General features: G+C 47.6%; 1 protein-coding gene across 1 annotated transcript in view; it reads left to right on the top strand.

Annotated features, from left to right (window-relative positions):
* LOC136568518 (transcription factor RFX3-like) overlaps nt 1-27,936 on the top strand; it is a 212,079-nt gene that overhangs the window by 160,870 nt on the left and 23,273 nt on the right. Inside the window, exons 12-13 of the mRNA XM_066568526.1 lie at nt 1,499-1,596; nt 1,913-2,062. Coding sequence (XP_066424623.1) covers nt 1,499-1,596; nt 1,913-2,062 — 248 coding nt within the window. The remainder of the gene's footprint in view (nt 1-1,498; nt 1,597-1,912; nt 2,063-27,936) is intronic.

Here is a 27,936-nt window from a genome sequence, read left to right as displayed (position 1 = left end):
CAAGTTGAGTCTGTTTTGCCTGTGTCGGCAATTGCTGAGTGATCTCCCTGTCCTTATCTTGACCCATGAGCATTTCTTTGTATTTTTCTCCACTGTTCTGTTGAAAAGGGAGAGTGATAGAGCAGCTTGGTGAGCACCTGGCAGTCAGCCAAGGTCAAGCCACCACAAGACTTCATGTACTTTTTCCTTATGAGGTAGGCTGTATCAGATACCCACAACATCACCCATGTTGTTATGTAATCTAACCTGGACCCTTAAGCTCTGAACTGGCTTATCATCCATCCCTCGGTAAAGCTCTATGCATTGCAGCTCCTCTTTCATATATAGCACCTTTTTGTCTTGTTTCCCCTAAAGATTCTGTATTTATCCATTGCAGCACTCCAGAGAATCCCATAGTTATAGTTGCACAAAGTCTAGTTGGAGTCCAGTAAATAGCAGTGTACCTCAGAGGTCAGTACTGGGTCCAACACTGTTCAATGTCTTTATTGGTGATCTGGATGATGGGGCAGAGCATACCCTCAGCAAGTTTGTTGATGACTGTCCTAGGTTGACTATATGATGCTTTTATCCCCAATCGTCTTGTTCTGTTTATGCTGAATAAACTGAAGAGTGGCTGATGCATCACAAGGTTGTGCTGCTATCCAGAGGGACCTCGACAGGATGGAGAAATGGGCTGATAGGAACCTCATACAGTTCAACAAGGGGAAGTGCCAAGTCCTGCCCCTAGGGAGGAACAATCCCACCTGCCAGTACATGCCAAGGGGGCCAACCAACTGAAAAGCAGCTTTGCAGAAAAGGACCAGTGGGTCCTGGTGGACACCAAGTTGAACATGAGCCAGCAGAGTGCCCTTGCTGCAAAGAGGGCTAGTGGTATCCTGGGCTGTATTAGACAAAGTGTTGTCAGTAGGTCCAGGTAGGCGATCCTTCCCCTTTATTCAGCACCATTTGAGTGCTGTATACCTGGAGTCCTGGATTTAGTTCTGGTCTCTCCAGTACAAGAGTGAGATGGACATACTGAAGAGAGTCCAATGAAGGGCCATGAATTGGCACTGCTTAACTGTCCTCAAGGTGAAAAAATTTCTCCTATCAAGTCAGGATCACTCTTTTTCAGTTTATGCCCAGTGTTTATCACCGTCCTGCCATGCATCATTGTGAAGAGGCTGAGTCTGTTCTTGATACCTTGTAGGTATTGAAAGCCTTCTATTAGGTCCCCCCTAAACTTTTTCTATTTCAGGCTGAAAAACCTAGTTCCCTCAGCCTCTCCTCATAAGGTATGTGATCCAGCTCCCTGACCATGTCAGTGGCCCTCTACTGAACTTACTGCAGCTTATCAACATACTTCTTGTAATGATAGGGATCCAAACCTAACTGGATAAGTCTCTGAGCCAATAAATGCAGTAGTTCTCAATGTGGAATATTTAAATACTGAAGATGCAAAAGGTTTCAAGAGAGGCACCTTGCCATCTTTTTCATTTTATTTTTATTCTTTAATGTTTAGGTGCCTTGACTCAGGCCATTCGCAATTTTGCAAAAAGCCTTGAAGGCTGGCTTTCCAGTGCCATGAACAATATTCCACAGAGAATGATACAAAGCAAGGTAAACAAAGATGACTACAGTTTTCTTCTCTTTTTGCAATTGTACACTAGATGTCATTCAAGATCTAAAAATAGCAGCATTTTAACTTTTATGCTAAATGTCATATTTAGGTTAAACTTCAAACATGAACCATGGGGTTGGAAATAACTTTGTTTTGCCAAAAGTAAATCATAGGAAAAACTGTATTTGTTCCATTATATGTGAATTGCAATATCTGAGGGCTCATAAATTAATACAGCAATTTTAGAATTAAAATAGACAAAACAGAAGATTGGTTGATAATACAATGTGTTAAGATAAATGGATTTCTTCATAGGTTGCCACTGTAAGTGCCTTTGCCCAGACTTTGAGAAGATACACATCTCTCAATCACCTGGCTCAGGCAGCTCGGGCTGTGCTTCAGAACACTTCTCAGATCAACCAGATGCTCAGTGATCTCAACCGTGTGGATTTTGCCAATGTACAGGTACCTTTAGCTTTAAAACCCAGACTTGAAAAATAATTATTTCCACACATGTAAAAAAATTTTATTGTTATTTCTTATTTTATCAAGAAAGCAAAGTGGGAACATTTTTCTGATATATATATATATATATATATATATATATATATATATATACAGTGATTCGGTGTGGTGGTTTGACGGGAAATGTGTTTTCTGGGATGCTGGGGTTAGGCCAATGGATGCTCAGATTTTAATATTGGCACCTAATGTGGCCATTGGGACATTGGATCCGCCTCTGAGAACACGGGGTTAAAAGCAGGGCTCTCCCCTGGGAGGCTCTCTTGGGTTCCGGTCAGTGAAAGGTTCCAACCTCCCCTGCCTGGCTGCGGGCTGGGCGGGGGAGGGGAAGCCATGCGGCTGGGTGAGGTAGGCCGGGGCCCTGGACAGAAGGGAGGCGAAGGCCTCTGCAGGATGGAAGGGTGGAGGAGCACTGAGAGGCATCGGGCAGCCACCCCCCCCCGGAGAGACAGAGAGAGAGCTGGTGTCTGTGCTTGGCCGGCCGAGAAGGAGAAGCGGGGGGGGGGGGTGTGAGAAGGTGCCCGGCAGGGCAGCCGTGGGAGTTCCGGACAGACAGTGCCTCAGATTTTTAACCCTTTCCTTGGATGATGGAAACCTTGCGAATGCTAATCCTCCTGGAGCTGAATGAGAAGAGAGATATAGATGAGATAAGAGGGAATGGGCCACGAGAGAAATAGAGAAGAACGCAGGTGGAAGAGATGATGAAGTAGCTTATGCTGGACTCTTTTTGTATAGCCATGGACAGAGCCATGTTTCCTTGTGATACAGGGACTGCATTCTAGGGGGAGGCAATGCCTCAGGACCAAGAGGGTTCGGTGTGGGTACCCCTCGGCCCCAGGGGGTGAAAAATATGGGGGGGACAGATGTCCCAAAGTTGAGACTGTGCCTTTTTGGAGTGGGACGAAGCATCCTTAAAAGTTGACCCTAGAAGCAGCTCTGGTCCGTGTTCAGTGGTGAGAGCACTGGACATGAAAGGAAGAGGTCACCATTGGCACAAGAAGGACTCCTTCTCTTGATGAACTGAGGATTGAGTATTCTGAAGCGTGGTGCCGGACTGAGAGTCAATGATTTGGGGGATGTATTGTATTGGGAATTTGGTGGGGAAGAGGAGGAGATGTATCTGTGAAGTTTTCATTTTCCTTGTGTGTTTCTTTTTTTTTTTCCTTTCCCTTGTAGTTTAGTTAATAAATTTTTTTTTCTTTCCTAAGTGGGAGCCTGCTTTGCTTATTCCTGGTCACATCTCACAGCAGAAACCAGGGAGAGAGTATTCTCATGGGGGCACTGGCATTGTGCCAGTGTCAAACCATGACATTCAGTCAAAACTTTCCAGCTTCTGCTTTAGCCATAAGAAAAATAGAACCTCAGAAACATTATCTGTTTCCATTTTCTCTGAAGTCTTCTTATCCTTCAGACCATGCATTCTGCCAGTTTTTATTTAATGCAGATGAAAGTGTAGACTACATGTGTTCTTAGAATGAACAGCATGAACAATACCTGAAGATGAAATCTTGGATAGCATAGCTTCTGATCTTTCATTGAAAAATACTGATCATAAAGCACTATTTCTAGTACAGATGGTTTAATTATTTTAATATGTTTCATATTTTTATTTAAAATACAATATCATTAGCATACTTTCTTTAATTGTTTGTGTTTACATTTCCAACCTTTCCTAAGTAAATGGTTAGAACTAGTTTCCAGTTATATGTAAAACATCAATTTATTTTTCATTTGGTGTAGAAAAAGGTTTCCTTTTTATCTCTTTCTTCTGCTTAGAAGAAACAAGTTTTTTCTTCTGTTGCTCAACTAACTTACATGGCCCAGATTACTGGTAGTCATACATTTGTCTTCTTTCATTAACAAACATTTTAAAACATTTTAACTTAAAAGAAGTTCAGAACTTCACTAGCACAGTTGAATTCTTTTTGTTTGTTGCAAAGGTCTTTGAATAAATAACATTTAACACAAAATAGTTATATTGCATAAGAGTGTGTAAACTACCTAAGATTTAGCATGTAACCAAATATATGGTATATTAAAAATTGTTCTGTGGTAAGATATAGAGTTAATGAAAGTTGAGATGTTAACTTGGCATGTGATAGCTAGAGTTTAAGAATATGGTCTTCGTTAAATCAATATTGTTTTTTCCATTTAACAGAAGTATCCATATTGGTCTTATTAAAACTTTAAAATTTATTATAGTCATATTCCATGATAATACTGTGAATTGCTGTTTATTGCATGTAGACTGCGTTTGTCCAATTGTGTGCTATTTATATTACTCATTAGGCAATGAGTAATATATCGCAGACTGTGGATAAACACAACAATCCTTTCTTGCCTATAAAAGAAAGCTCTTTTAAAGTGAGGTGATTAAAAAATGTAACAGAAATTTTATTTGGCCTTAAGTCCTTTGTCATGGTTTAGGAATGGTATTCCCCAATTTAGTGTTCCTACTGAAACACCCCAGACCATGTGCCACTCACTCACGCACTCTTCCCCTCCCCGTGTCAGGATGGAGAGGAGAATTGGAAGTACAAAAGGTAAAAAACATGGGTTGAGATAAGAACAATTTACTAGAAACAGCAATGAGATAAGAAAACAAACAGTAACAGCAACAATATTAATACCAAAACTGTATAAGAGAGGTGAGCAATTTACATGGAAATGTTCACCACTACACTAAATGGAGCCCAACAATACTCGACCTCTGCCACACTACCCTGACCTGGAAGGGACCCCTTTTCCCATTCCTGGAAAATTACATGAGGTAGTATAGAACAGCCTCCAGGTCCTAGACATGCCCCCTCTTGGCTACAGTAAAAATTAACCCTGTCCTGGCCAGAACCAGGACATCATCCACCCCTACACCTTCCAACTATATATATATATATATATATACACACACATATATGCACAATCACAGGTGTCATTGCCTGAGTCAATGGCCATCCCTCCAAGATGTCTGTTGAGTTCATTTAGTCCATGACTGTAGGTTCTTTCCATCCTAGATGTCTTCCAGGGCAGGAGAGCTGGTGTGCTGTTGGCTGGTTGAAAGCTGCATCAGGACTGGTGTATCTGGAGCACTCCATCCTCATTGTCCATGGTAGTTATGACATACAGTGGCAGTATCATTCAGCAACCAGTATTATACAATTCAACACTGCAGACTGTTCTCACCCAAAAATCAAATCTCCTTGAGGTACAACTTGCCTTGATCCACCTTGTCCTTCAATAACTTCTGCAACTCACCACGTAGGACTCCGTATGGCAGCTTTCTGTTTTCAATGGAGCCTTACAATACGGCAGGAACTGTCAGTGAAGAGAGCGTATCGCTTTTCATTTTCTGGTAGCTGATTATATGGTGAAGCCTCCTCAGCATGTGTTACCTTCTCTTCCTCTTCCTCCGATAGTCCAAAATTTTCACCTTCAGGCCAGTTCATGATGACTTTCAAGATTACTGGGCGATTGGGGTTTCCTATTCAAGCTTGCTGTGTGATCAGTGCAACCCACTTATTCCATGTAGCATCAGTGGCCTGATGTGTTGAAGGGACTTTCCCTTTGAACATCCAGCCAGCATTGGAAGTCAGGGTGCCAGGAGGAGCTGTGCTTCAGTGACAATCACTTCTGAAGCAGCTCAAAGCTCCTCATAAGCTGACAGTATCTCTTTTTAAGTTGGGGTGTAACAGGCCATAGATCCTTTGTATCCCTGGCTCCAAAAACCTAGAGGCTGACCTCAAGTCTGCCCTGGTGCTTTCTGACAGAGGCTCCAGGAAGGACCATTCTCCCTAGCTGCAGTGTAAAGCACATTTTTACATCCTGTCCTGTCTTGATTGGCCCAAGGGCTACTGCATGAACCGTCTCCTGCTCAAAAGGTTGTTTTTCAGGACCCCACTTAAAATCGTTCTTCTTCCATGTCACTTGATAGAGAGGATTTACAATCTGACTGTAATCTGGAATATGCATCCTCCAAAAACTCACAGCACACAGAAAAAGCCTGTGTTTCCTTCTAGCTGGTCAGTGGGAACATAGCTGCTATTTTGTTGACCATATCCCTTGGAATCTGATGACATTCATATTGCCATTTTATTCCTAAAAACTGAACTTCCTGGGCAGGTCACTTGACCTTAATTAGTTTTATGGCAAAACTGGCATTCAGGAGGATTTGGATTATCATCTCCCCTTTCTCAAAAGCTTCCTCTGCTGTGTTGCCCCACAGGATGATGTCATCAATGTACTGTAAGTATTTTGGAGCCTCACCCTTTTCCAGTGCAGTCTAGATCAGTCCATGGCAAATAGCGGGCTGTGTTTCCACTCCTGGGGCAATGTTGTGAATGAGTGTTTTAAGTTCACCTAATCACCAGCAAAAGTTTAATATAAAAAGCCACATCATTACAAAGTTCATTGGCAAGGTTCACTCTTTTATTTACTAGATGGTTTAAACACACAGAGAAAAAGCAAACAAAAATCTGAAATCAGTTAATCCAAATCAAAATAAACACAAAAATATCTATGTGGAGGCTGGGACAGGAGGAGGGGAAGACAAGCGGCTAGGAAATGGTAAGGGTAAAAAAGGAATATGAAAGACACTCCTGTTGAGTCACTGAAGCGGTCCAGCTGCAGAAAGATTGATTGTCCTTCTTGGACGTCCCGGCTAGCTATCCAGCACCGCTAGCAGTAGGGAGGCACTATCCCGATTTCTGTGGTTCAGGACAGCACCTAAGGCAAACGCTCTATGCTATGACAGCAGTGCTACCTTGTGGTAGGACGTGGCTTGGCTTATGGCTACAGTCAGCAGAAATAAGAAGAGAGCGCTCTCCAGCTGTGGTGAATCCAGGTTTATTGGGTCCCAGGGGAAACCGACAACTGAAGAGGAAGAGGGGGAAGTTGCAACTGCTTATAAGGAGGGAGGGAAACAAGGGAGGAGTCAGTCCTTGGACGAATAGGGTTTCAGAGGGGAGTGGGATACAAAAGATTGACTTAGGGAGAACACCAATGGGGATAACTTGAGGGTGGGGCCCCGGCCCCTGAGCCAATCGCTTGACGCTCTAGCTGGAAGTTTCTAGAGAGTTCTAGAGAGAAGGGTAGGAGCGCCGAGTGACGGACAGGGCACCGGGGAGGGATTTGAGAAAGGGTACATTAATCTCCAAGGCAACTGGGGAGGAGTTGGGATAACTGGCAGCATAAAGGAGGGAAGGGAGAACCAGGGCAGAACCATTACATGATAGGGGGAACAGAACAGTCCAACTTATACAGACAGAACACAACATCTCCCCCTTTTTTGTTTAATAAATACATAAATAAATAAAGATCTAAAAAGAAGTGAATTGAACTTGGTTATTGAACTCAGAGTCGGAGTAAATGTCTCCGAACCAGGGGTGGCTCAGCGTGTCTGAAGCCCACTGATCCTCTTCTGCAGCCTGTCCATCATCAGATTGTCCACCATCTGATTGTCCATCATCTGGGCTCACCACCTGGTTGATGCTCAGAGTGGGTACCAAATTAATTAACAGTCTCTTAACTAAACTCCAAATGATGGAGGAGGCAATTAAAACTATAACTAAAATTAAAAGAACTAAAAGCACAGACCTTAAAATCGACCCCACCCAACTTGAAAGGCCCTATCCTGAGAAAATGTCCCCCAGCCAGTCCGATGTTTTTTTCTTAATGTCTCACATCTTCTTGATAGCACTTCTCGCGTCCTCGGCCTTTGATGATAAATTGAGGCAACAGAGGCCCTCGAATTCTTCGCAGTGGTGGTTGTGAAGGAGGAGCAGAAAGTCGAGGGCTGCCCTATTTTGCAATGTTGCCTTCCTTGTAATTTCCTTGTCTGATAGGAGGTCCAATAATACGGCTGATGTAAGATTGACTTGTTTAGCCACCCAACACTCTCGGTGGGCCAATTCGCCTAGAGCCTTTGCTGCGGATACCCAGGGCAAAACCACAGTAACCGCAACTCCTTTTTGGAACAGGCCGAATTCAGTGTGACATTTTTTAAGATCCAATTATTAATTTGAGTTTTGTTGGGGGTAAACAGCGACAGCCGTCCAAAAGTGCAAGGGCCTCCGATTAGGTGAGAGGGGATGCCTGCCCATGCTCGGTCTCCGCAAACCAAAAACACACCACGGGGTAGGGATAAAGGTTTGTAATCAAAGGTGGATGCCATATCTATATGGGCGACAACTTTGCACCATAGACTGGCAGTATATTCTTTTTTGAACTGCTGAACTGATTGGAATAACTTATCTGGAGGGTTGGGGGTGAACATAAACTGAACGCAGAGGGAGGCATCAGGGGAGCCGAGCAAGTCGAATTCCAGGGGTTCGGAATCCAAAGGTGTCAGACCTTGGATTCTGTCCCTCCAACCAATCGTAGGATCGAAACCAGGAGAATAGGCAACCTTTTGGGGCATCAGGGGAGCAAGGGAGGTAGCAAGGGGAGAGGGGAAATCATTGGGAGGGAGAGGGATCCCCATAAGGCAAGATGACATCGGGTCCTCTGCCGATGCGGTGTTAAGGCAGATGTGATCCTGGCCGACGACTTTCACAAGTGTCCTCCAGACATTAGCTTTGGGCTGAGGGACAATCCATTGGCCCGACGGTGGAACAAAGGACCAGAATGCAGTCACCAGAAGGATGACAGCAGCTTGAGAGGGAGCCATCAGGTTGGGGTCTCAAAAACAACAGAGAAACAAAATGGAGAAACAATTTTAAAAACCTTGGTTCTGCCCCAGGAGGAGGTCTAGGTCTAGGCTGAAGAGTTTGCGCTTTCTCCTCCAATAGGCCTCCTCAACCTGTGCCACAACTCCAACTACCGGTGCTTTCCTTGGAAGAAAGGGCCTGACCCATTTCGATGGAACCCATTTCAAACCTGAGGGTGTGGACACGCACACGTATCCCCTTCCCCAGGTTACCAGGTGAAAGGGCCCTTCTGTCTTCCAGGTCTCCGGATCCTTGACTAGGAGTGGAGGCCTGGCTTTCAGGTGCAGCTGTTCGTGGTGACCAAAGTGCCTAACTATAGGGGGATTAAGGTTGTCAAAGGAACAATTTAAAAAATTAATCGTAAAAAGTGCTTTGGACAGTCGGACATGTGGGGACTCCACCTTCACTGCCGTGCGTTGTTGTTCCAGAACTTTTTTTAGGCTCTGGTGGGTCCTCTCCACCACGGCTTGGCCTGTTGGGGAATAGGGGATGCCAGTCTTGTGTTCTATTCCCCATTGCTGCAGGAAGCTCTTGAGTTCCCTGGATTTGTACGCTGGGCCATTGTCAGTTTTGATGACCTTGGGGATGCCCAGCACAGCAAAAGCCTGCACAATATGTTTTTCTGTGTCGGCTGCTTTCTCCCCTGTATGGGCGGAAGCATAGACTGCACCGGAGAAGGTATCCACGGAAACATGGACGTAATTCAACTGGCCAAAAGATGGGACGTGTGTCACGTCCATTTGCCACACCTCACAACTAGACAAGCCTCTGGGGTTGACATCGGAGCTGATGGATGGGAGTTGATGGGACTGGCACTGAGGGCACGTAGCCACAATCGCCTTGGCCTGTTCTCGAGTGATCTGAAATTGTCAAACAAGGCCAGGGGCATTTTGGTGGAATAGCTGGTGGCTAATCTTAGCTTGGCTGAACACATCCAGGAGTGGGGCCATCTGGACTGAAGTGGCAAGGGCATCAGCTCTTCGATTGCCCTCCACAATGAACCCCAGCAGGTCAGTGTGTGATCTGACATGCATTACGAAAAAAGGTTGCTCTCGGTGGGAGACCAGTGTGACTAATCTTGAGAGCAAGTTGAATAAGGGAATGTTGGACACTTCCTGCAATATTGCATTTTCTGCCCTGGACACTACACCTGCAACGTAAGACGAATCTGTGACCAGATTGAACGGTTCAGAGAACCTCTTGAAAGCCCTGACGACTGCGTCCAACTCAGCTACTTGAGGTGATCCTTCCACCTCAGTAACATCAGCCTCCCACCGCTGGGTTTGAGGATCCTTCCAAGTCATTACAGACTTGTGGGATGCTCCAGACGCATCAGTAAACACGGTCAGTTCCTTTAGAGGGATTCGGCTCTGAACACTTTTTAATGACAAGGAAAATTGAACGTCCTGATTAAAAATTTTGTGGGCCGGTCGATCAACAGCAATTTGGCCGGTGTAGCTGTCCAGTGCAAATTGTAACATCTCATTCTCTCGAAGCAGTTTGTCAAATGTGTCCTTTTTGAATTGGCCCAATTTCAATTGGATGGGGATGTGAATTCAGTCAAAATCACAACCTGCAAGCTCCCTGATCCACGATCTTGCCTTGCGGATCAGTTCTGCCACCAGCTCTTGTGGCTGTGTCATCCTCTTGGACCTATGGTGGCTGAGGAAGATCCACTCTATAATTAAGAGAGGGTCTCTCAAGCCTCGGTCCTTATCCTGGGGTGACTCGTCCCACTGAAAAATCACCCCATGGAGGTGTGACAACTTTCCTAGAATAATAAACTTGAATGGCAGACCCGGCTGAAATCTGTGGGCCTGCCTGGCTGAAATGGACTCTTGGATTTTCTCCAGTGCTGTCTGTGCCTCCTGGGTAAGTGACCTAGGAGAACTGAGCTCCTCTCCCCCTTTCAATAAATTGAAAAGGGGGGCTAGGTCATCAGTTGGAATTCCTAGCCAAGGCCTTACCCAATTCAAAGACCCACACAACTGGTGGACATCTGCCAAGGTCTTAACGTTAGTCTTTATAACTAATTTTTGCGGCACAATGGTCCGCCTGCTAATCTCCAAACCCAGGTACTTCCAGGGTGGCATCCGCTGAATTTTGTCCTGCTGAAGCTTGAACCCTGCAGCAATCAATGCATTGATTGTCAGGTCAAGCGCGTGAGTAAGTATGTCATCCGTCAGAGCACAAACAAGTATATCGTCCATATAATGGAAAATTATAGCATCTTTCGCGGCTGTACGTACTGGGGACAACAAGGAAGCTACATACCACTGGCAGATAACAGGGCTGTTTTTCATTCCCTGTGGTAAAACACGCCAATGATAGCGCTTCCTTGGGGCTTCACAGTTGATGGTGGGGACCATGAAGGCAAAACGTGGGGCGTCGTCAGGGTGTAGAGGAATTTGGAAGAAAAAATCTTTTATATCTACAATTGTCAAATTCCAATTTTGGGGGAGCATCGTTGGGGATGGCATCCCTGGTTGGAGAGGACCCATATTTTTAATGACATTAATTTGGTGGAGGTCGTGGAGGAGCCGCCACTTATCTTTGTTGGGGTTTTTAATGACAAAAACTGGGGAGTTCCATTCCGACATGGTCTCTACCAGATTACCCTTAAGTAGCTGCTCCTGGACAAGCTCGTTGAGCACCCTCAATTTTTGTTTATTGAATGGCCACTGTTCTACCCATACTGGTTTATTGGATTTCCAATGAAGCTTCTGGGTAGGGCGCTCTTCAGCGACCGCTGCCCGAAAAACCTGATGAGCTGCTGGGAGGTCAATTCTGGCTCCCCACTGGGCAAGAAGGTCTTTCCCCCACAGGGGTTCAGTATAATCCAAAACGAATGGGCATATAGAAGCCAATTGCCCATCTGGCCCCTTAATTTGCATGATACTCTTGGATTGTCTTGCCAATTGCATGCCCCTGACACCTTGAACGCGACCAGCCACATCCTGCAACTCCCAATGTGACGGTCATTCCCGAGAAGGAATGATTGTCACATCTGCCCCTGTGTCCAAAAGCCCTTGGAGAGATTTGTGATCTCCACCCCTCGAAAGGCGGCAGGTGATCCGGGGTTTTTCTCGCCCCAGAACCTGGGCCCAAGCTGCCGTGTGAGGGATATCTTGCCGAGGTGTGCAAGGCAGCTCTGACCCCAGGTCAGCTCAGGCACTGGGATGGCCTGAGCTACAACCTGGCCTTTAGGCAGGAAGAGGGGAGGGCGGGCACAGTACAGCCCCATAGAAAACTTCCCTGGGTCTGATGTTAAGAGATCTGGGACTATATTTACTTCAAGGGGTGTAAATTTTGTGTCTCCGACGACGACATACTTACGTCCGATCTGTCGTCAGTTACCTGGGCACTCAAGGGAAACAGTTACCAGATGGAAGTTGGAGTCTCTTAGATGGAGTGGTTTGGTCAGCTGCAACCTGAAAGGGACAGTTTTGGAAAGCGTAGTTAAAATGGGTCTAGGTTGAATGCAGTCTAGACAAGTCAAGTCCGGTTTAACAAAGTCTGTTTCGGTTGTGGACACAGGCAGGCCTGGTTTAGAATTCTCTCCTCCTTTCCCCTCCCCGCAAGATGTTATTAAACCCGCCTCATTTTTATCTTCACGCAAGGGGGAGCTGCGCTCAGAAACTAGTTTTTTTGTTGGGGGTTTCCCCGAGGTCCCTGCCCTTTCCTAAATTCTAAAAACTGGAGTCTCAGGGGACAGTCAGGCATCCAGTGTCCAAGCTTCCTGCAGAGATGGCAGGGAGCAATTCTCCTTTGGGACGGTCCTGGGGCGCGGGGATGCGGTGGATGATCGGCCGAAGGCAGGGCTGGATCTGCAGGTGTGACGTCCGTGGTGTCAGCAGCAGCAATCCTTTGAGGTTGTGGTCAGGTTTTGTAATCGAGGTCTCCCGGTGACAGTGAGACTTTGTGCGCACAAACTTCCAGCATGTTTTGCAGAGTAGGAGGAGGGTCCAGGGGTAAACTGAAAACGGCAGCCTTGCAAGCTGGGTTAGCATTTGCAGACGCTACCTGCTTGAGAATCTCTGTCCCAGCCTCCTTGCTCTGCACCTGCAAATCAACTGCCTTGCGAAGGCGCTCAACAAAAGACACAAATGATTCATCTCAATGCCGGAAAATTTTAGAATAGGTGACATGAGGCGCTGCTGACCGCAACCTCAAGAAAGCCCTTTCTGCTGCCCTGGTACTTTCTTTCAATGCCTCCGGGGGAATGGACCTAGCTTGGGAATGACCATCTGCCCAATTCCCCATCCCGCACAGATGGTCATTTGAGATGGTCTCACCATCAAAATCAACACCAGTGTGGGGATCGTCCCAAAGGGAGGGTAAGATTCCCACCACCTCCTTTTTCCATGCTGCCTCCCACATAACAAACTCCGTGGGGTTTAGCAGGCATGAAAAAAGGCACCGTAGGTTGGAGGGGGTGACTTCTGATTCTGTCAGCGTGGCCCTCAGGATCCCCCGGAAGTACTCGCTCTCCCGGGAGAAATCCTTTTGGGCCTTGCACAGCTCTTTGATGATGTGGTGGGGGAATGGGGTCCACTGGGCCTGGGCTCTTCCCTCCCTCACCAGGTGGTACGTGACCAGAGCCGCTGAAGGGATGGAAACTGGCTCTGGGTCCTGGGTCTCCACCCTCCTCCCCCTGGGCACCGGAGCGTGGGAACTGGAAGGCGGGGCGTGGGAACCGGAACTGAGAGGGGAAGGGGAGTGGCTGGAGGACTGGGCAGGGATGTCAGATGTTTGGGTCTCCGCCCCAAGGGAGTATTCAAAGGGCGGAGCTTCATAGGAGGGAGGAGAAATGGGAGGAGCTGCCAAGGGAGGAGGGGCAGAAGGAAGTTGGGAGGAGTCTAGGGACAGGAAGAGGTTTTTTGGAGAACGAAAAGGATTGTGGGATGAAGAAGGAGAAAGGGCAGGAAAAACCATGTGGCTCCCTCCATCTTGTTCTCCATAGGAGCCATCTTGGGGAGGGAGACAAAACCGAACTGAGGATTTAGAAACTGGGGATTTATTAACTGGGTGAGAGGGGGAAGGAAAGGAACCCCGAAGAGTCTGGCCAGGACTCCTCGGGCAGGGGGATTGGGAGCTTTGAGGGGAGCCAGGGGAATGGTGGTGGGCACCCTGTGCTGTGCTGGAGCAAGCTGCTCCTCTCAAAATCCCACTTTTAGGGCAAGCAGGGAAGGGAAAAGGGCTAGGAGCAGGGGAACAGAGAGAACTGGGGGTTAAGCTCTGTAAAGACGACTGTTTTCCCAATTTTGAGCTGGATTTTAACACCGATTTAATTTGAGAAGTACAAAATATGATTTTTAACAAAGAAGAGTCTCCTGACTTAACAGAATCTTGTAATTTATGATTAACAACATCCCAGAAACTGGGGTCATAAATTTGGTTGGGGGAAATTTCTGGAAATTTGGAACACAGCCATTTTACTAATTTTTTAACTCTCTTTTCTGAACTTTAAAATCCACCCCCCCCCCCCCCCCAAGGATTCCCGCAACTTGGGTAAAAGCTCTCTTCTGAGCTGCAGAAAAGCGAGCACCCATTATAAAGATATTATGTGGTGCGACTCAGTCCGCCCACCGCCCCAGAAAAACTTTAAAGAAAAGAACAAAGAGCCCCACACCAGCCCCTGTCAGAAAAAAGAGAAAGCTGCGCAGCAAAGTGAAGCCCCCCGCCGCACCGTGCGGAAAATGGCAAACGGCAGCTGCGGGCTCCCCTGCGCCACGTCACGCGGCTCTTAAAATGGCGGGCGATGGCCGCCAGCTCCCCCGCGCCATGTGGTCGCCACGCGGGAGCTTGGAACTGCCCGTGCCGGTGCTCCGCCATAGCGGCGGGAGCCGCACGCGCCAAAAGCAGCGGCAGGAGCCCGTGGCAGCCCGCGCGCGCCAAAAGCAGCGGCGGGAGCCGGTGGAAGCCCGTACACGCCGAAAGCAGCAGTGGGAAAGCCGCCCCATGCCGAAAAGTGGCGGCGGGAAAGCCGCCCCGTGCCGAAAAGCCAAGAGAGCCTGAAAACCGAGCCGGCGCCATGCCGCCAGGCAGGGGAGGGGCAGGGAGAGAACGTGCCGCGGCTGCGAAACCACGCGCGCGAAAAATGGCAGAGGAAAGTGCCGCATGGTGCCGGGGGATAGACAAAATAGAAAGACAGGGAGAGAAAGAGAGACATTCTTACAATCTAGCGAGGGCCAAAAGAAATCTGGGAGCGATGGTTTCTGCTGGGGGAATGACTCCTTGGGTGTGAGGAGCTGCTGTTCCCAATCCCCCAGAGCGCCACCCACCAAAAAGGGGTCGACTCTTCTGGAGGTAGTTTGACGGCCAATGAGACTTACAGCCTCGTCCGCGGGGTCTGGAGATGCCCTCAGGCCCCACATTGGGCACCAAGAATTGAAGCGGTCCAGCTGCAGAAAGATTGATTGTCCTTCTTGGACGTCCCGGCTAGCTATCCAGCACCGCTAGCAGTAGGGAGGCACTATCCCGATTTCTGTGGTTCAGGACAGCACCTAAGGCAAACGCTCTATGCTATGACAGCAGTGCTACCTTGTGGTAGGACGTGGCTTGGCTTATGGCTACAGTCAGCAGAAATAAGAAGAGAGCGCTCTCCAGCTGTGGTGAATCCAGGTTTATTGGGTCCCAGGGGAAACCGACAACTGAAGAGGAAGAGGGGGAAGTTGCAACTGCTTATAAGGAGGGAGGGAAACAAGGGAGGAGTCAGTCCTTGGACGAATAGGGTTTCAGAGGGGAGTGGGATACAAAAGATTGACTTAGGGAGAACACCAATGGGGATAACTTGAGGGTGGGGCCCCGGCCCCTGAGCCAATCGCTTGACGCTCTAGCTGGAAGTTTCTAGAGAGTTCTAGAGAGAAGGGTGGGAGCGCCGAGTGACGGACAGGGCACCGGGGAGGGATTTGAGAAAGGGTACATTAATCTCCAAGGCAATTGGGGAGGAGTTGGGATAACTGGCAGCATAAAGGAGGGAAGGGAGAACCAGGGCAGAACCATTACATGATAGGGGGAACAGAACAGTCCAACTTATACAGACACAACACAACAAGTCACAAGCTTCAGAGTAGACTCCAATGATAAACTGAGCCCTGGACTTGATGAACAGCACTTCATTTAACTTAAACAACTGCATTTAAACTTAATAGTACTTAAACTCAATTGATAAGTTAAGCAATTTAGTAAAGGATTCATGTAGAATTTGCTATACTACAACAGTAACTTACTTGCAGTCCTAACTTAGTTACAAATCTAAAATACTTGAGAATCTAGGAGAACAACATTCCTGGTATATTTGCTACAGCATATGCAAACTCGCATGTACAAAGACGGTACCTGTGAAAAAATCCCCCCAAATTCAGTGAGATACTTCAGATGCCATTGCATCTTCTCAGAGGGTGAAGGGTTGACTCCTGAGGAGTGAGGGTATCAGCCCAGGATCCATTGTTGTCATTTAGTGATCCTCCGAGTATAGTAAATTTGAGAGTTCACTGGCTCTGAGAGACCCTACTCAGAGGGACATTGCTGGTAACAGCCTGCTGCAGTCCAGGAGAGCTCAAAGGATCTTACTTAGGACCACTGTTGATAGGGTCACAAGAGAGTGGACTTTAGTCATAATAATTTTCTATTCTGGCTGCAACTCAGGTCAGTAACTTTCTTTGAAAGGTTGATTTAAAAAATACTATTCCACTTGGGTTGTTATTCAGGCAAGAAAAATAAGTTTCCAAGGCTGTTAATTAAAAAAAGGAGCTCATTAGACAGCACAGGTTCCTGGGAACAGACAGTGTTTTTGATAAGCTCAAGAGGAACTGTTTGTGAAGGCTCCTAATGAGCATTTCTCAGATCATAATGTGGCCTGGTGAGGCAGGTATGCAATACCACAGGCAGTTGGTTCCAGGTGTACTGGACGCCCCTCCAGGTGAAAGCAAACTGTGGCCTGCACTCTGCTGCTAAAGGAATGGAGAAAAATGCATTAGCAATATCGATGGTGGCACCACTTTGCTGCCTTGGATTCCAGTTCATACTGAAGCTCCAGCATGTCCAACATAGCAGCACTCCGTGGTGGTATGACTTCGTTCAGGTCATGATTGTCCACTGCCAGTCTCCACTCTCCATTACACTTACACACTGGCCAGATAGGACTATTAAAGGGTGAGCAAGTCTTGCTGAGCACTCCCTGGCTCTCCAGTTCACAAATCATCTCATGAATGGGGGTCACAGAGTCCCAGTCGGTGCAGTGTTTTTGACAGTGCACTGTTGTGGTAGCAATTGGTACCTGTTGTTCTTTGACCTGCAGGAGCCCCACAGCAGAAGGGTCCTCTGAGACACCAGGCAAGGGATTCAGCTGTTGAATTCCCTATGTCTTCACATGTCATGGGATGAGTGGGAGCTTCAGACAAGCCCTGCCTTAGCCTCAGATTTTGGCAGGAGTTTAAATTTAAGGAATCACTCTGGCCCAGCCAGTTATAGTGATGGTGAATCAGGTCTATTTATAAAAATAAATTATTTATTAAACAGACAAGAAATAACAGATGAAAGATCTTAATCAGAGTTACTTAATACACAGTATAGAACTAAACTACTAGTAGATTACAGCATAACATAAAACAGTGCACAATATCAAGGTACCATATTAACACTAGCAAAAGAAATAGTATTGATTAGGAGTCAAATGCAACTTGCCACCAAAATGATGATAATGTACAGATTCCTTCACTTAACCCCCTGGGAGTAACTGTGAAGCAGGTGTCCCTATTTATGGGAGAAGCTCCCCACATTTCCAGTGAAATGTATAGAAGATTACTGATTTGTGAAAATTTGGTGTGGCTGTTATAGTCATAAAGTGAGGTGTCTGTTGGTCAGAAATCCAGCTTATCTTCCAGATCTCACTTCAACAGTAAGATGTGTATTGACAGTTGGGAGATGCCAGATTGATGTTAACCCCATGGCACCAAAATAACTCACTACAAGACTGCTTGTCCTGCTCGAGTTATTTGACCAGTTAACAAACAACAGGTAAGCTCTTGTGGAGGAGTGAGATGTCCTGCTACACCACAGCAGTTATCCCAAAAGCCCAACAGATGCCCTTTTGGGCCCTTGAAATACCCTCTCCTGAGGTAATCTATGCCAAGGATGCACAGGGCCTCTGGGTTGTTTTTGCCATTCATTCCCTGTCAGGCTCACTTCATTTTCCAGTACAGTCAGCTGTTGGGGTCCCCCATCCCCCATAAATAGAGATGGATTCTGCTTCTACGTATCTTGATGACATCAGAGTACATTGTGCGCCAGTGTCAACTAAAGTCTTATACTCTTGTGGGTCTGATGTGCCAGGCCATGGGATCCACACAGTGCAATAGATTTGATTATCCCTTTCCTCCACCTGGCTGATGGCAGGGCCCCTTTAATCATAGAATCATAGAATGTTAAGAATTTTAAATGGACTTCAAAGATCATCTAGTCCTACCCCCCCTGCCATAGGCAGGGACACTGCACTCTAGACCACATTGCTCAAGGCCTGATCCAACCCAGCCTTGAACACTGCCAGGGATGGGACAACCACAGCTTCTTTGGGCAACCTGTTCCAGTGCCTCGCCACCCTTACAGTAAAGAATTTCTTTCTTATGTCTAACCTAAATTTCTCTTTCAATTTGTACTCATTACTCCTTGTCCTATCATTACAGTCCCTGATGAAGAGTCCTTCTCCAGCTTCCCTGTAGGTCCCCTTTAGATACTGGAAGGCTGCTATGAGGTCTCCATGCAACTTTCTCTTCTCCAGGCTGAATAGCACCTACTTTCTTAGGCCCCCATCTGTTTTTGTAGGGGAGGTACTCCAGTCATCAATTTCATGGCCCTCCTCTGGACTTGCTCCAACAGTTCCATGTCTTTCTTATGTTGGGGACACCAGAACTGTATGCAGTACTCCAGATGGCATCTCACCAGAGCTGAGATTCACCTCGGACCTGCTGCCAATGCTCCTTTTGATGCAGCAAGATACAGTTGGCTTTCTGGGCTGCAAGCACTTACTGCTGCCTCATGTTGAATTTTAATTCAACCATCACCTCCAAGTCTTTCTCTGCATGGCTGCTCTCAATCACTTTTCCCCCCAACCTGTTGGGGTGTCTGGGATTGCTGCAACCCAGGTGTAGGACCTTGCACTTGACTTTGTTGAACTTCATGAGGTTTGCATCGGCCCACCTCTCAAGCCTGTCACGGTCCCTCTAGATGGCATCCCTTCCCTCCAGCATGTAAACGGCACCACACAGCAAATTTGCTGAGGCTGCACTCAGTCCCACTCTCCATGTTGCCAACAAAGATGTTGACCAGTATTGGCCCCAGTACTGACCCCTGAGGGACACCACTAGTCACTGGTCTCCACCTGGACAATGAGCTGTTGACCACAACACTTTGCATGTGGCCATCCAGCCAATTCTTTATCCACTGAGTGGTCCGTCCATCAAATCCATGTCTCTCCAATTTGAACTGTCTCTCAAATTAGTACTGGTCATGGTACTCATTGCTCACTTTTTGTAATTATGATCAACTTGAGGTTCCTTCAAGAGAATCAGAAATAACATAATCTATTCTGTGTGAAGAGTTGCCCACTGGAAACTGGAGCAGCATTTATTCTTGAAGAAATTCCTGTGGTGGTTGTTCTTCCTTTCAACTTGTGTATCCATGGTCCTAGGGCAGACGTGGGTTTTCCATCCCACTTCCGCATTTCCTCTCTGTGATCATGAACGTAAAATCACAGAATACCTCAAGGTGTGTTCCCTCTCTTAAACAGGGTGGTGCTTGTTCCTAGTAGCAGAGATTCTTGTCTGTACTGGCAGGGCATGGGATATTTCCTCTTTAAATTGCTGATGGTCCTTAGTGTTTCTACAGCCAAGATGCAGGCCTGTATGGGGGAAGACAGACTTGCTTCATATTGCCAGAGTTGGGCAACCAAATTATTCACTGTTTGTTCATGACATCACTGACAATGAGTTGGCATATGACAATGGCATGGTCTGTAGAAACTTCCACCACATGTACTGTGTACAGTGGACCTCATCTGAATCTAGAGGGGTTTGCTCATTATTTGAATCCCTATAGAGTACCTCCAGCACAGCGAATTCTCTTTGGTACTAGATACCTTTCTCCATGGTGTTCTACTTGCCTTGGTGCACTGATAGATCATCCTTGAGAAAATACCTTTCCCTCATGCTTGACAGGAGTCACCCCCAGAGGCTGAGAGTTTCTGTCCTCTTCCCAATGCCCTTGTCAATGTCCACATCCCCAGACAGGGGTTCCAGCTGCTTGGCTTCACTACCATCTAGTTTTCAACTCTGGGCTGCTCTATCCCAGCATCAGAGCAGGCAGGTCACCAGGGGCTCACCCGATTGGTGGCAGAAATCTTTTTGCATGTCTCATAGCTCACCCAGGGTCGGGTGATTATCTTTGATTCTGCCTCTTCCTCCTGTTGTCAGGGCCCTGCTTACTCGTCTTCATCCCTTTCTAAGTGAACTGATTTTGTCTTGGATTTTTTCTTCTGGATAAGGGCGGCTGCTACCGGCACAGGTTATTCCTCTGGCTCAGCTGCAGTTTGAGTGGCCATGGTGCCTGTTGGTCTGCTTCCCTCCTCCTCCCCCCGAGGGTGCTGTCTAGTGACAAGCAGTGTTTGATAAATAGTAGTGTAGTGGTTTTGGCTCGCCAATTAGATTTCACCAATTTTTAGATTTCCCAGCCAATGCACCAACTAGTGTGGTGGGTTCAGTGCTGGCCAATCACCTGTGCACTCACTTCCTGCTGTGAGATAGGATTAGGAGAAAGGCAAAGCAGGCTCAAAACTTTAAAAGGGTATAAAGAAAGTTTTATTAACAGTAACTAAAAAAAAAAAAGAAGTAGCAAGAATCAAAACAAACCCTTCAGAACACTTCTCCTCCCCCCCACAACCTTTTCCACTCACAATGTAAAGAAACAAAACCTAAAATTTCCAGTCAGTTTACCACCTTTAAAATAGTCTTTTTTCAGTTCACTTAAGGAGAGAAGTCCCTCTTGTTAATGTTATGGAGATTTCCCCACAAGAAAAAAGCAGTTGTCTCATGGCTCTCAATTTTGTCACAACTAGCAGCCACCCGGGGAAATCTGGAATCGTGAAGTCCCTCCCATTTTCCACAAGCTTTTCCCACAGCTGTGTTTATGGGCCATGTCAACTTATGGGGTATTGTTCTAAAGATGAGCTGTTCAAAGGCAAAAGTTCTAATTATCTAACTAAAATCATCTTCATCTCTGGGAACAGAGGTCTTCTCTTCCTGGGGGCACAGGATCACTCTTCTCTCCTCTGTTCAAACTTCTCATAAAATCACAGCTACTTTAACATCTGCTTACTTTGGCATGGAGGCCTTTGCTCGAAATCAAATTGAACCCCTCATCTCCCCATGGCTTTCATGTGTTACAGGGAAAAAGAGTCTTTCTCCATAGCTTTATCAGAGGATTTCAGCCCCAAGATTAAGGCATCTCCTCATCCCTCCTATCTGGGACTTGACTTCTTAAGATCTTGATGTCTTCATGTTGCCCCTTTACATGCTTGCATCTTGTTCCTTTCTCTCACTCGAGGGAGTATTGAAGCACTGAAAGAGTTACTATCTCGCCTGGAGCCTGCAAATGGTCACCTGACTCCGGTCGGGCTGGGTGCTACAGGCGGCGGAACTGCGGCTGGGGGGGATGGCTCGGGTATAATCAACCAGGCCAGAATTCAGCAGCAGCACACCGGGGGGGGGGGGGAGGGGGGTGAAGGGGGGGTGGCTTCTCCTTCCCCCTGCCCAGTGGTTGCGGGCAAATCTCCATGGTGATGGGATTTGGGAGCAGGCCCCGGCCCGGGGCTGCTTCTGGGGCCCAGCGGGCCCAGCTGGCCCCCAGGCTGAGTGGCAGGGCTGTAGCAAGCAGACAGATGTTAGCAATTTCAGCCATGGCCCGGCCCGGCTCTGCGGCCTCCCCTCCCCTGCCTGGCCGCCGAGGTGTGGGGAGGGGGCTGGCGGGCGCCCCGGGAAAGGGGGCCCGGTCCCATGGCAGGGGCGGCCCAGCCGTGTTACGTCTCTGCCAGCCGGAAGGGCAAGAGGAAGTTCCCGGGTTTCTTTCGTCTTTAACATGTGTTTTTCACAGAAGCGTGTCCAGCTTTCCAGTGGCTGGAAGCTTTGCATCACTTCCCTAAATGTCCCCCATGAAAAACCATGACAAGTAGCCAGGGCCCAGCACACTGCAATTTGTTTTTCTCTGGAGTTGCCACAGCTTTCTCCTTGCAAATATTCTGTCATTTTATCAGGGTCCTGTTCAGGGGTGAACTCCCAAAACATTGGAGGAGATAATTTGTCCAGAAACAGGCCCATCTTCTCTCACATTCCATGCTACTCATGACTATTCCCCCTTGGGGCAGATCTCTGAATGACCTTCCTAAAAATCTCTTTCTTGACTCTAAATATGGTGTGAACTGCACTGAGGAGACCTGAAGACTTAGCAATAAGAACATGCTTTCCTTAACATCCAAGGGAAATTCTAAATTCTCAAAAGCTCTTGTAACAGGCCTGAAGGAGGAAAAGGGGGTGAAAAGGTGCAGAATGTCATTCTCTCCTCTTCCACTCCGAGACTGGGTACAATTATTAATGAATTCCCAGAGGTAGCGTCTGAGGTAAGGACAGGAGAGCAGCATTGAATACACATCTCAAATGACCCTCATTGCTCTTGATGTTATCCTGTCATAAACTGATATCCCACAGTACAGCAACAAAGCTATGCTGATCCTTCTCCCTGCTCTGAAAAAGATCATCATGAGGAGCACATACTGGAATATATACAGGGTTAGGTACAACACCCACGTTAACAGACAAAGCAATATTGTAACCAGTGACTCCGTACCAGTACAGCAAATGCTAGATCAAATTTGTTTCCAACCCGCTCTGGGCAGGTTTGTTTTTATGTCAAGCCTTCGTGCTGCGGGCACCAAATAAGGCTGTTGTGGTTTAGGAATTGTATTGGCTAGTTTAGTACTCCCACTGAAAGACCTCATACCATGGTCCCACTTGCACACCCTCCCTCCTCACCCCCCCACCCTTCCCCCGCAACGGGCTGGAGACTAGAATTCAAGGCACAAAAAGGTAAAGATCACAGGTTGAGATAAGACCAATTTACCAAAAACCAGCAATGAAATAAGAAAACAAACAGTAACAGCAACAATATTAATAACAGAGTGTATAAGATAGGCAAACAATTCACATGCGATTGCTCACCATGTGGTACCCGGTGCTAGCCAACTGCACACTCCGGCAAACCACAAAGACACTACTGACCTCTTGCTTATTAATGTGGATAGCAAAGGGATCAGAACAAAACAACGACTTATTTAGAGATAGGCTTATTTATAACATGAATGATAAGCAAATAACAGAAATAAGCTACATGGATAATTGTTGCAGCCTGAATTGCTGCTAGTAAAGTCCAGAGTAAGGAAGCAAAAAGGGCCTTTGCATAATATCCACAGATGTTTAATTCAGCCGTGCGGTGAGATGTTCAGAGTCCCAAGGCACACACTTGTGGAGGGTCCAGGTTTCTCTCTTCCAAGGGGCCGGGGGGCAGGGGGGTGGGCCTGGTCTCTGGGCAGTACAAAGATAAGGGCCAATCAGGGAATAGGGAGGGAGTGGCTCAGGAACATAGGAACATACATCGGAACAGGGGAAGGAGCCAGTGGGGTCTTAACAGCTTTTTGAGGGAAGCTTCTTGTGTCTCCTCAACTCAGGGGTTGCCCCCCAGGGTCTCCACAACTCCCCGTTTCGATATTATTAAGAAAGCTTCTCTGAAGGATCAACTGAATCAACACAAAATGACAAAAACAATCAAAAGCACCCATAAGACAATTTTCAAAATGCAAACAAATCTGAGTCCCCAGTGTCCAAACTGAGAGCTGGCAGGACAGATGTGGGGTTTTCTTAGTACGGTTTATCAGGAAACTGAGTCAGGAGAAGGTTCCTTCAGCAGGGACTGGTTCTCTGTCACCTGTGGTCGAGTGGTCGGCTGTGATAGACTCTGTACAAGGTAGTGTAGGTGGTGGTGTGCCTGTTGGAAACTCCAAATAGAAATCATTAATTTTTAAGAAAAAGATTATTACTTTAGGGAAACTTTCCTTTCTTTCCCTCCCAATCACCCTCCCTCTGGTATTGGGAAGGAACTCTGGGAAAAGGGATTAGTGGAGGAAGGACATGGAAGGGTGGAAAGGGAGGTAGGAATTTGTGGGAACATAACAAAAGGGTAATAGGACAATGGAAAGGAAAAGGGGAAAGTGGGAGGGAGGTAGGGCAGCCACAGGAATTGAGGAAGGGTATTAGAAGAAGTGGGACTTTAACGATTGAAAGGTTCAGTCATTATGGAGGTGGACTTTAAGGTGCAGGACAGCTTGTCAGTGTTCTGTGCCCTTTTGGTTTTTAGACTGTTGCTGGGGCTTGATGGTTGTTTTTTGGGTTCTATTTCCTTGGTAGGTGTGTGTAGGACTTCTATGAAGTGGATAATATTTCACAGGTTTGCAGTTTGGTGCATGTTTACTACCTTGCACTGGAACTCCACCAGGTCATGTCCCATCAGCTACTTGGGGGCCTTTTCTTCCTTGTATTATATTAAATTCCACAATTTCTCCATCTCCTAGACTGTGGAGGTATTTCTTGGGGTTTTCTTTTTTATAGCAGTCTGATGAACAAACACATCTTCTTTGTTATCATTCCGGGTTATGAAACCGCATCTGTTTTTTACATTGAACTATTTCACTGTCCCCAAAACGTTCATGGCAAGGACTTTCTTACCTTTGCCAGTGGGTTTGTGTTTGTGTTGGTGGTGCTGGACGTGTTGCTGGCGCTGGTGCGCTGCCGTGCGAAGTTCGTCTTGCTCCCGGTGCTGGCAGCCGCGCTGAGACTCGACCCCTTCTCCTTCTCGGGGGTCTGTCTCGGCTGGTGCCCGCACGCGCTCCTGGTGCGGGGCTTCTATTACAGCAGCGGTGGGCGGGGGGCGACGGTTTTGCTGCCAGGACTGCAGCTTTGAGCCATCCACCGCCTGGCAACAGCGGCGCCCCAGGCCCGCCGGCCTCACCCACCTGCCCTAGGCCCCGGTGCACCAGGCTGCCGCGACCCGGACTCGGCAGCGTGTATCGGCCGGCTTGCTCTGGCCATGCGGAGCGGCAGTGGGGCGGCCACGGGTTTTCTGCAGGGGCAGCAGTTCGGTGCGAGGGGGGGCAGTTCTTGCCACCTGCGCCTTGTCTCGCGGTGCTATAGCAACCGAGGTAAACACGTCCATTCTTTTGTTTACTGTCCTTTCCAGCACTGCAAGCGCATGTGGGTTTTCTTTCCCTTTGGTTGTAAGAACCTGGTGCAGCTGTATATTGACAATCAGGGGCAGCTCCTCGTACCCCACCACCTTCACTCATGGGACCGGGACTTTGGGAACTGTGGGATGAGGTGTGAGGACCAGAGGGCAGAAAGAGGGACCCCGTGGCCCCTGCCATGCGGTCTCCGCCATCTTGAGCACGTGAATGTGACCGTGCAGCCACGGCCATGCAGTGAGAGCCAACTTGGGCCCCAGGAGTAAGAATGGGAGAACCTGGAGGAGTCTTTCCTTGCGACAGGGGAGGAGGTACAGAGGCACAAAGAGGGGAACATGGAGGAGGGGTTTTCAGCTGGGGTTCACCATCCTCAAGATTCAGAATGCATTTCATCATCATATTAAATAAAGGACGGAATTCTGTCTTAGATTTTAACTTTTCCCAAAGTACGTCCAAAAATTCATCGGTTAGGACTGAGTTTCGCGAAATATAAGGGAAATGCTTGAATAACCAGTGTAAAAAACCCTTCAACTCCCCTCTGAAAAACAAAAATTTTCTTGAAGAAAAGACTTTTTAAGGTGGAGGTAAACTTCTTGTTGTGTGTAGGTGAGTGTTGTTTCCATCTTAACCCAATCTCTTCCCAACACTCGAGAGTAAAAGGAGGAAAGAACAAAAATTTCAAACTCACCACACTGGGGTAAAAAACCTCAAATTCTCAGGGTGGTCTAGTGCAGATGTTTTCCAGAAGAGGTCCCTGTTCGGGTGCGATTTGTTGCAGCCTGTATTGCTGCTAGTAAAGTCCAAGGTAAAGAAGCAAAAAGGGCCTTTGCATAATCTCCACAGATGTTTAATTCAGCTGCGCGGTGAGATGTTCAGAGTCCCAAGGCACACACTTGTGGAGGGTCCAGGTTTCTCTCTCTCTCAGGGCCGGGGGTGACCCTGGTCTCCGGACAGTTCTGATGTTGCCCCCTGATCGCAGGAGGCTATCGACACGCGCGCCAGGAGGGGCCGCGCCCTACCTCTGCCGCTGGCAGGCAGGATTGCCGTTCGGCCACTGGCTGGGGTCCCTAAACTGCTAGAGGCGGCCGATAAACGTGGACCCAACGACAAAGGATCGAAGCGAAGGAAAAAGTTAGGACTCTCTGCTTGCTTCTTCGAGCTGCTTTCTTTCTCACGCAGAAGCGGTGCCGGGGAGGCGCCGCTTGGAACCGGAGGCGTGGCACAGGAGTTATTCTTTCCCGCGGCATGAGCAGAGCCGAAGCGAGGCAGGTGACGCAACCTTGCGGGCAGCGGCAGCGCCGGCGGTGGCAGTTGTTCCCGCGGTAGGAGCCACGCGGGCAGCAGCAGCGCCGGCGGCGTCAACAGTATGAACGATGTCTCTCTTGGCAGGAGCCGCGGTAGCACGGGCGGCACAGGGGGAGCGCCGGGGAGGGCGCACGGTAGCGGCGGCGGCTTTCCCGTCACCGGAACGGAGCAGTTGATGCCACACTGGTGTTCTTCTCTTTCACGACGGAGAGTGGTGCCGGCTGCAAAGGGCTGCCCCGCGGCGAGTGCCGGTGGGGCACGGGAGCCTCGAGACTCGAAGGGGGGGCAGTGGCAGAGAGCGGGAAAAGAGGAAAACAGCGTCTTTTATGGAGGAGGGGGGTGGAAACCCGGGAGGGGACTGTCTGGCTAGCTAGAGTGACAACTGTAAACATAACCTGAAGCAGGAAAGACACAGACCAATGGCAAAAAGGAAAAATCATTACTGACAGAGAATTCTCTAGATAAAGGGGCAGGATTTTTTGAGATAGGGAAAAATCTGGAATTATTAACTACCATGGTGATACAGGGGGCAAACAACCTTAGACAGAGACTAAACATCTTCAAACCACCACTGCCACAAACAGGGAGAGACTAAACATTTTCAAACCCCCACTGCCACACAGTACAAAGATAAGGGCCAATCAGGGAATAGGGAGGGAGTGGCTCAGGAACATAGGAACATACATAGGAACAGGGGAAGGAGCCAGTGGGGTCTTAACAGCTTTTTGAGGGAAGCTTCTTGTGTCTCCCAGGGTCTCCAAAGACAATAAGCAGATAACAGAAATAAGCATAGAAAGGCAATGTATCAAATCATTGCTACAGACTACAGCTAGTGATTAAGAAAAGATACATCACCAGTTACCCATTTAGGTTACCATTATCATGGTCTGTACTTCAGCAAAGGACCAAAACCACCTTCCTGCTAATTGGGAAATCCTACATAGCGCATCTGCTCATGGGTGAGGCTTCACTTTTATATTGCTACTTGTATAAGGGTATGTGACTGGAGGTTTAGTTTGGAACTTTAAGGTCTGGCATACCCGTCTGCTGGCCAAGCACCTTGGCATGTCAAGCACGAAGCCCCTGTTTTCTTAAAATTGCATATGTTGTTTTGAAAAGGTACTGTCTCAGTTTCAAAACAAATTCTAGGAGGAAAAACGCTCTAAAATAAGTGCTTTTCTCTAAAGAGAGAGGGCTTCAATAACTCCCCTTTCTTCTGCCAGTGAGAGAAATGGATACCAGGGGATGAAAGTGAAAAAAAATTACTGTTTATTAACAAAAAAAACAAACAAACAAAAAAAACAAAAACAAAAAAAACCACAGTGCCCACAAGGCACAGAAAACAAAAGGAAAAGGAAAAAGCAATTTGAACCTTACACCCCATCCCCACCTTGCCACGAGGCCGAGAGGCAAAGATGGCGACTGCCCTTCTTTTTCAATGGGGACGGGAGGAGAAGAGTTCACAGCATCTG

The sequence above is a fragment of the Molothrus aeneus genome, chromosome W, assembly GCF_037042795.1.
Source record: "Molothrus aeneus isolate 106 chromosome W, BPBGC_Maene_1.0, whole genome shotgun sequence".
In the NCBI taxonomy this organism is placed as follows: Eukaryota; Metazoa; Chordata; class Aves; order Passeriformes; family Icteridae; genus Molothrus; species Molothrus aeneus.
The sequence above is the reverse complement of the archived record's forward strand: the minus strand, read 5'-3'. Positions and strand labels throughout refer to the sequence as shown.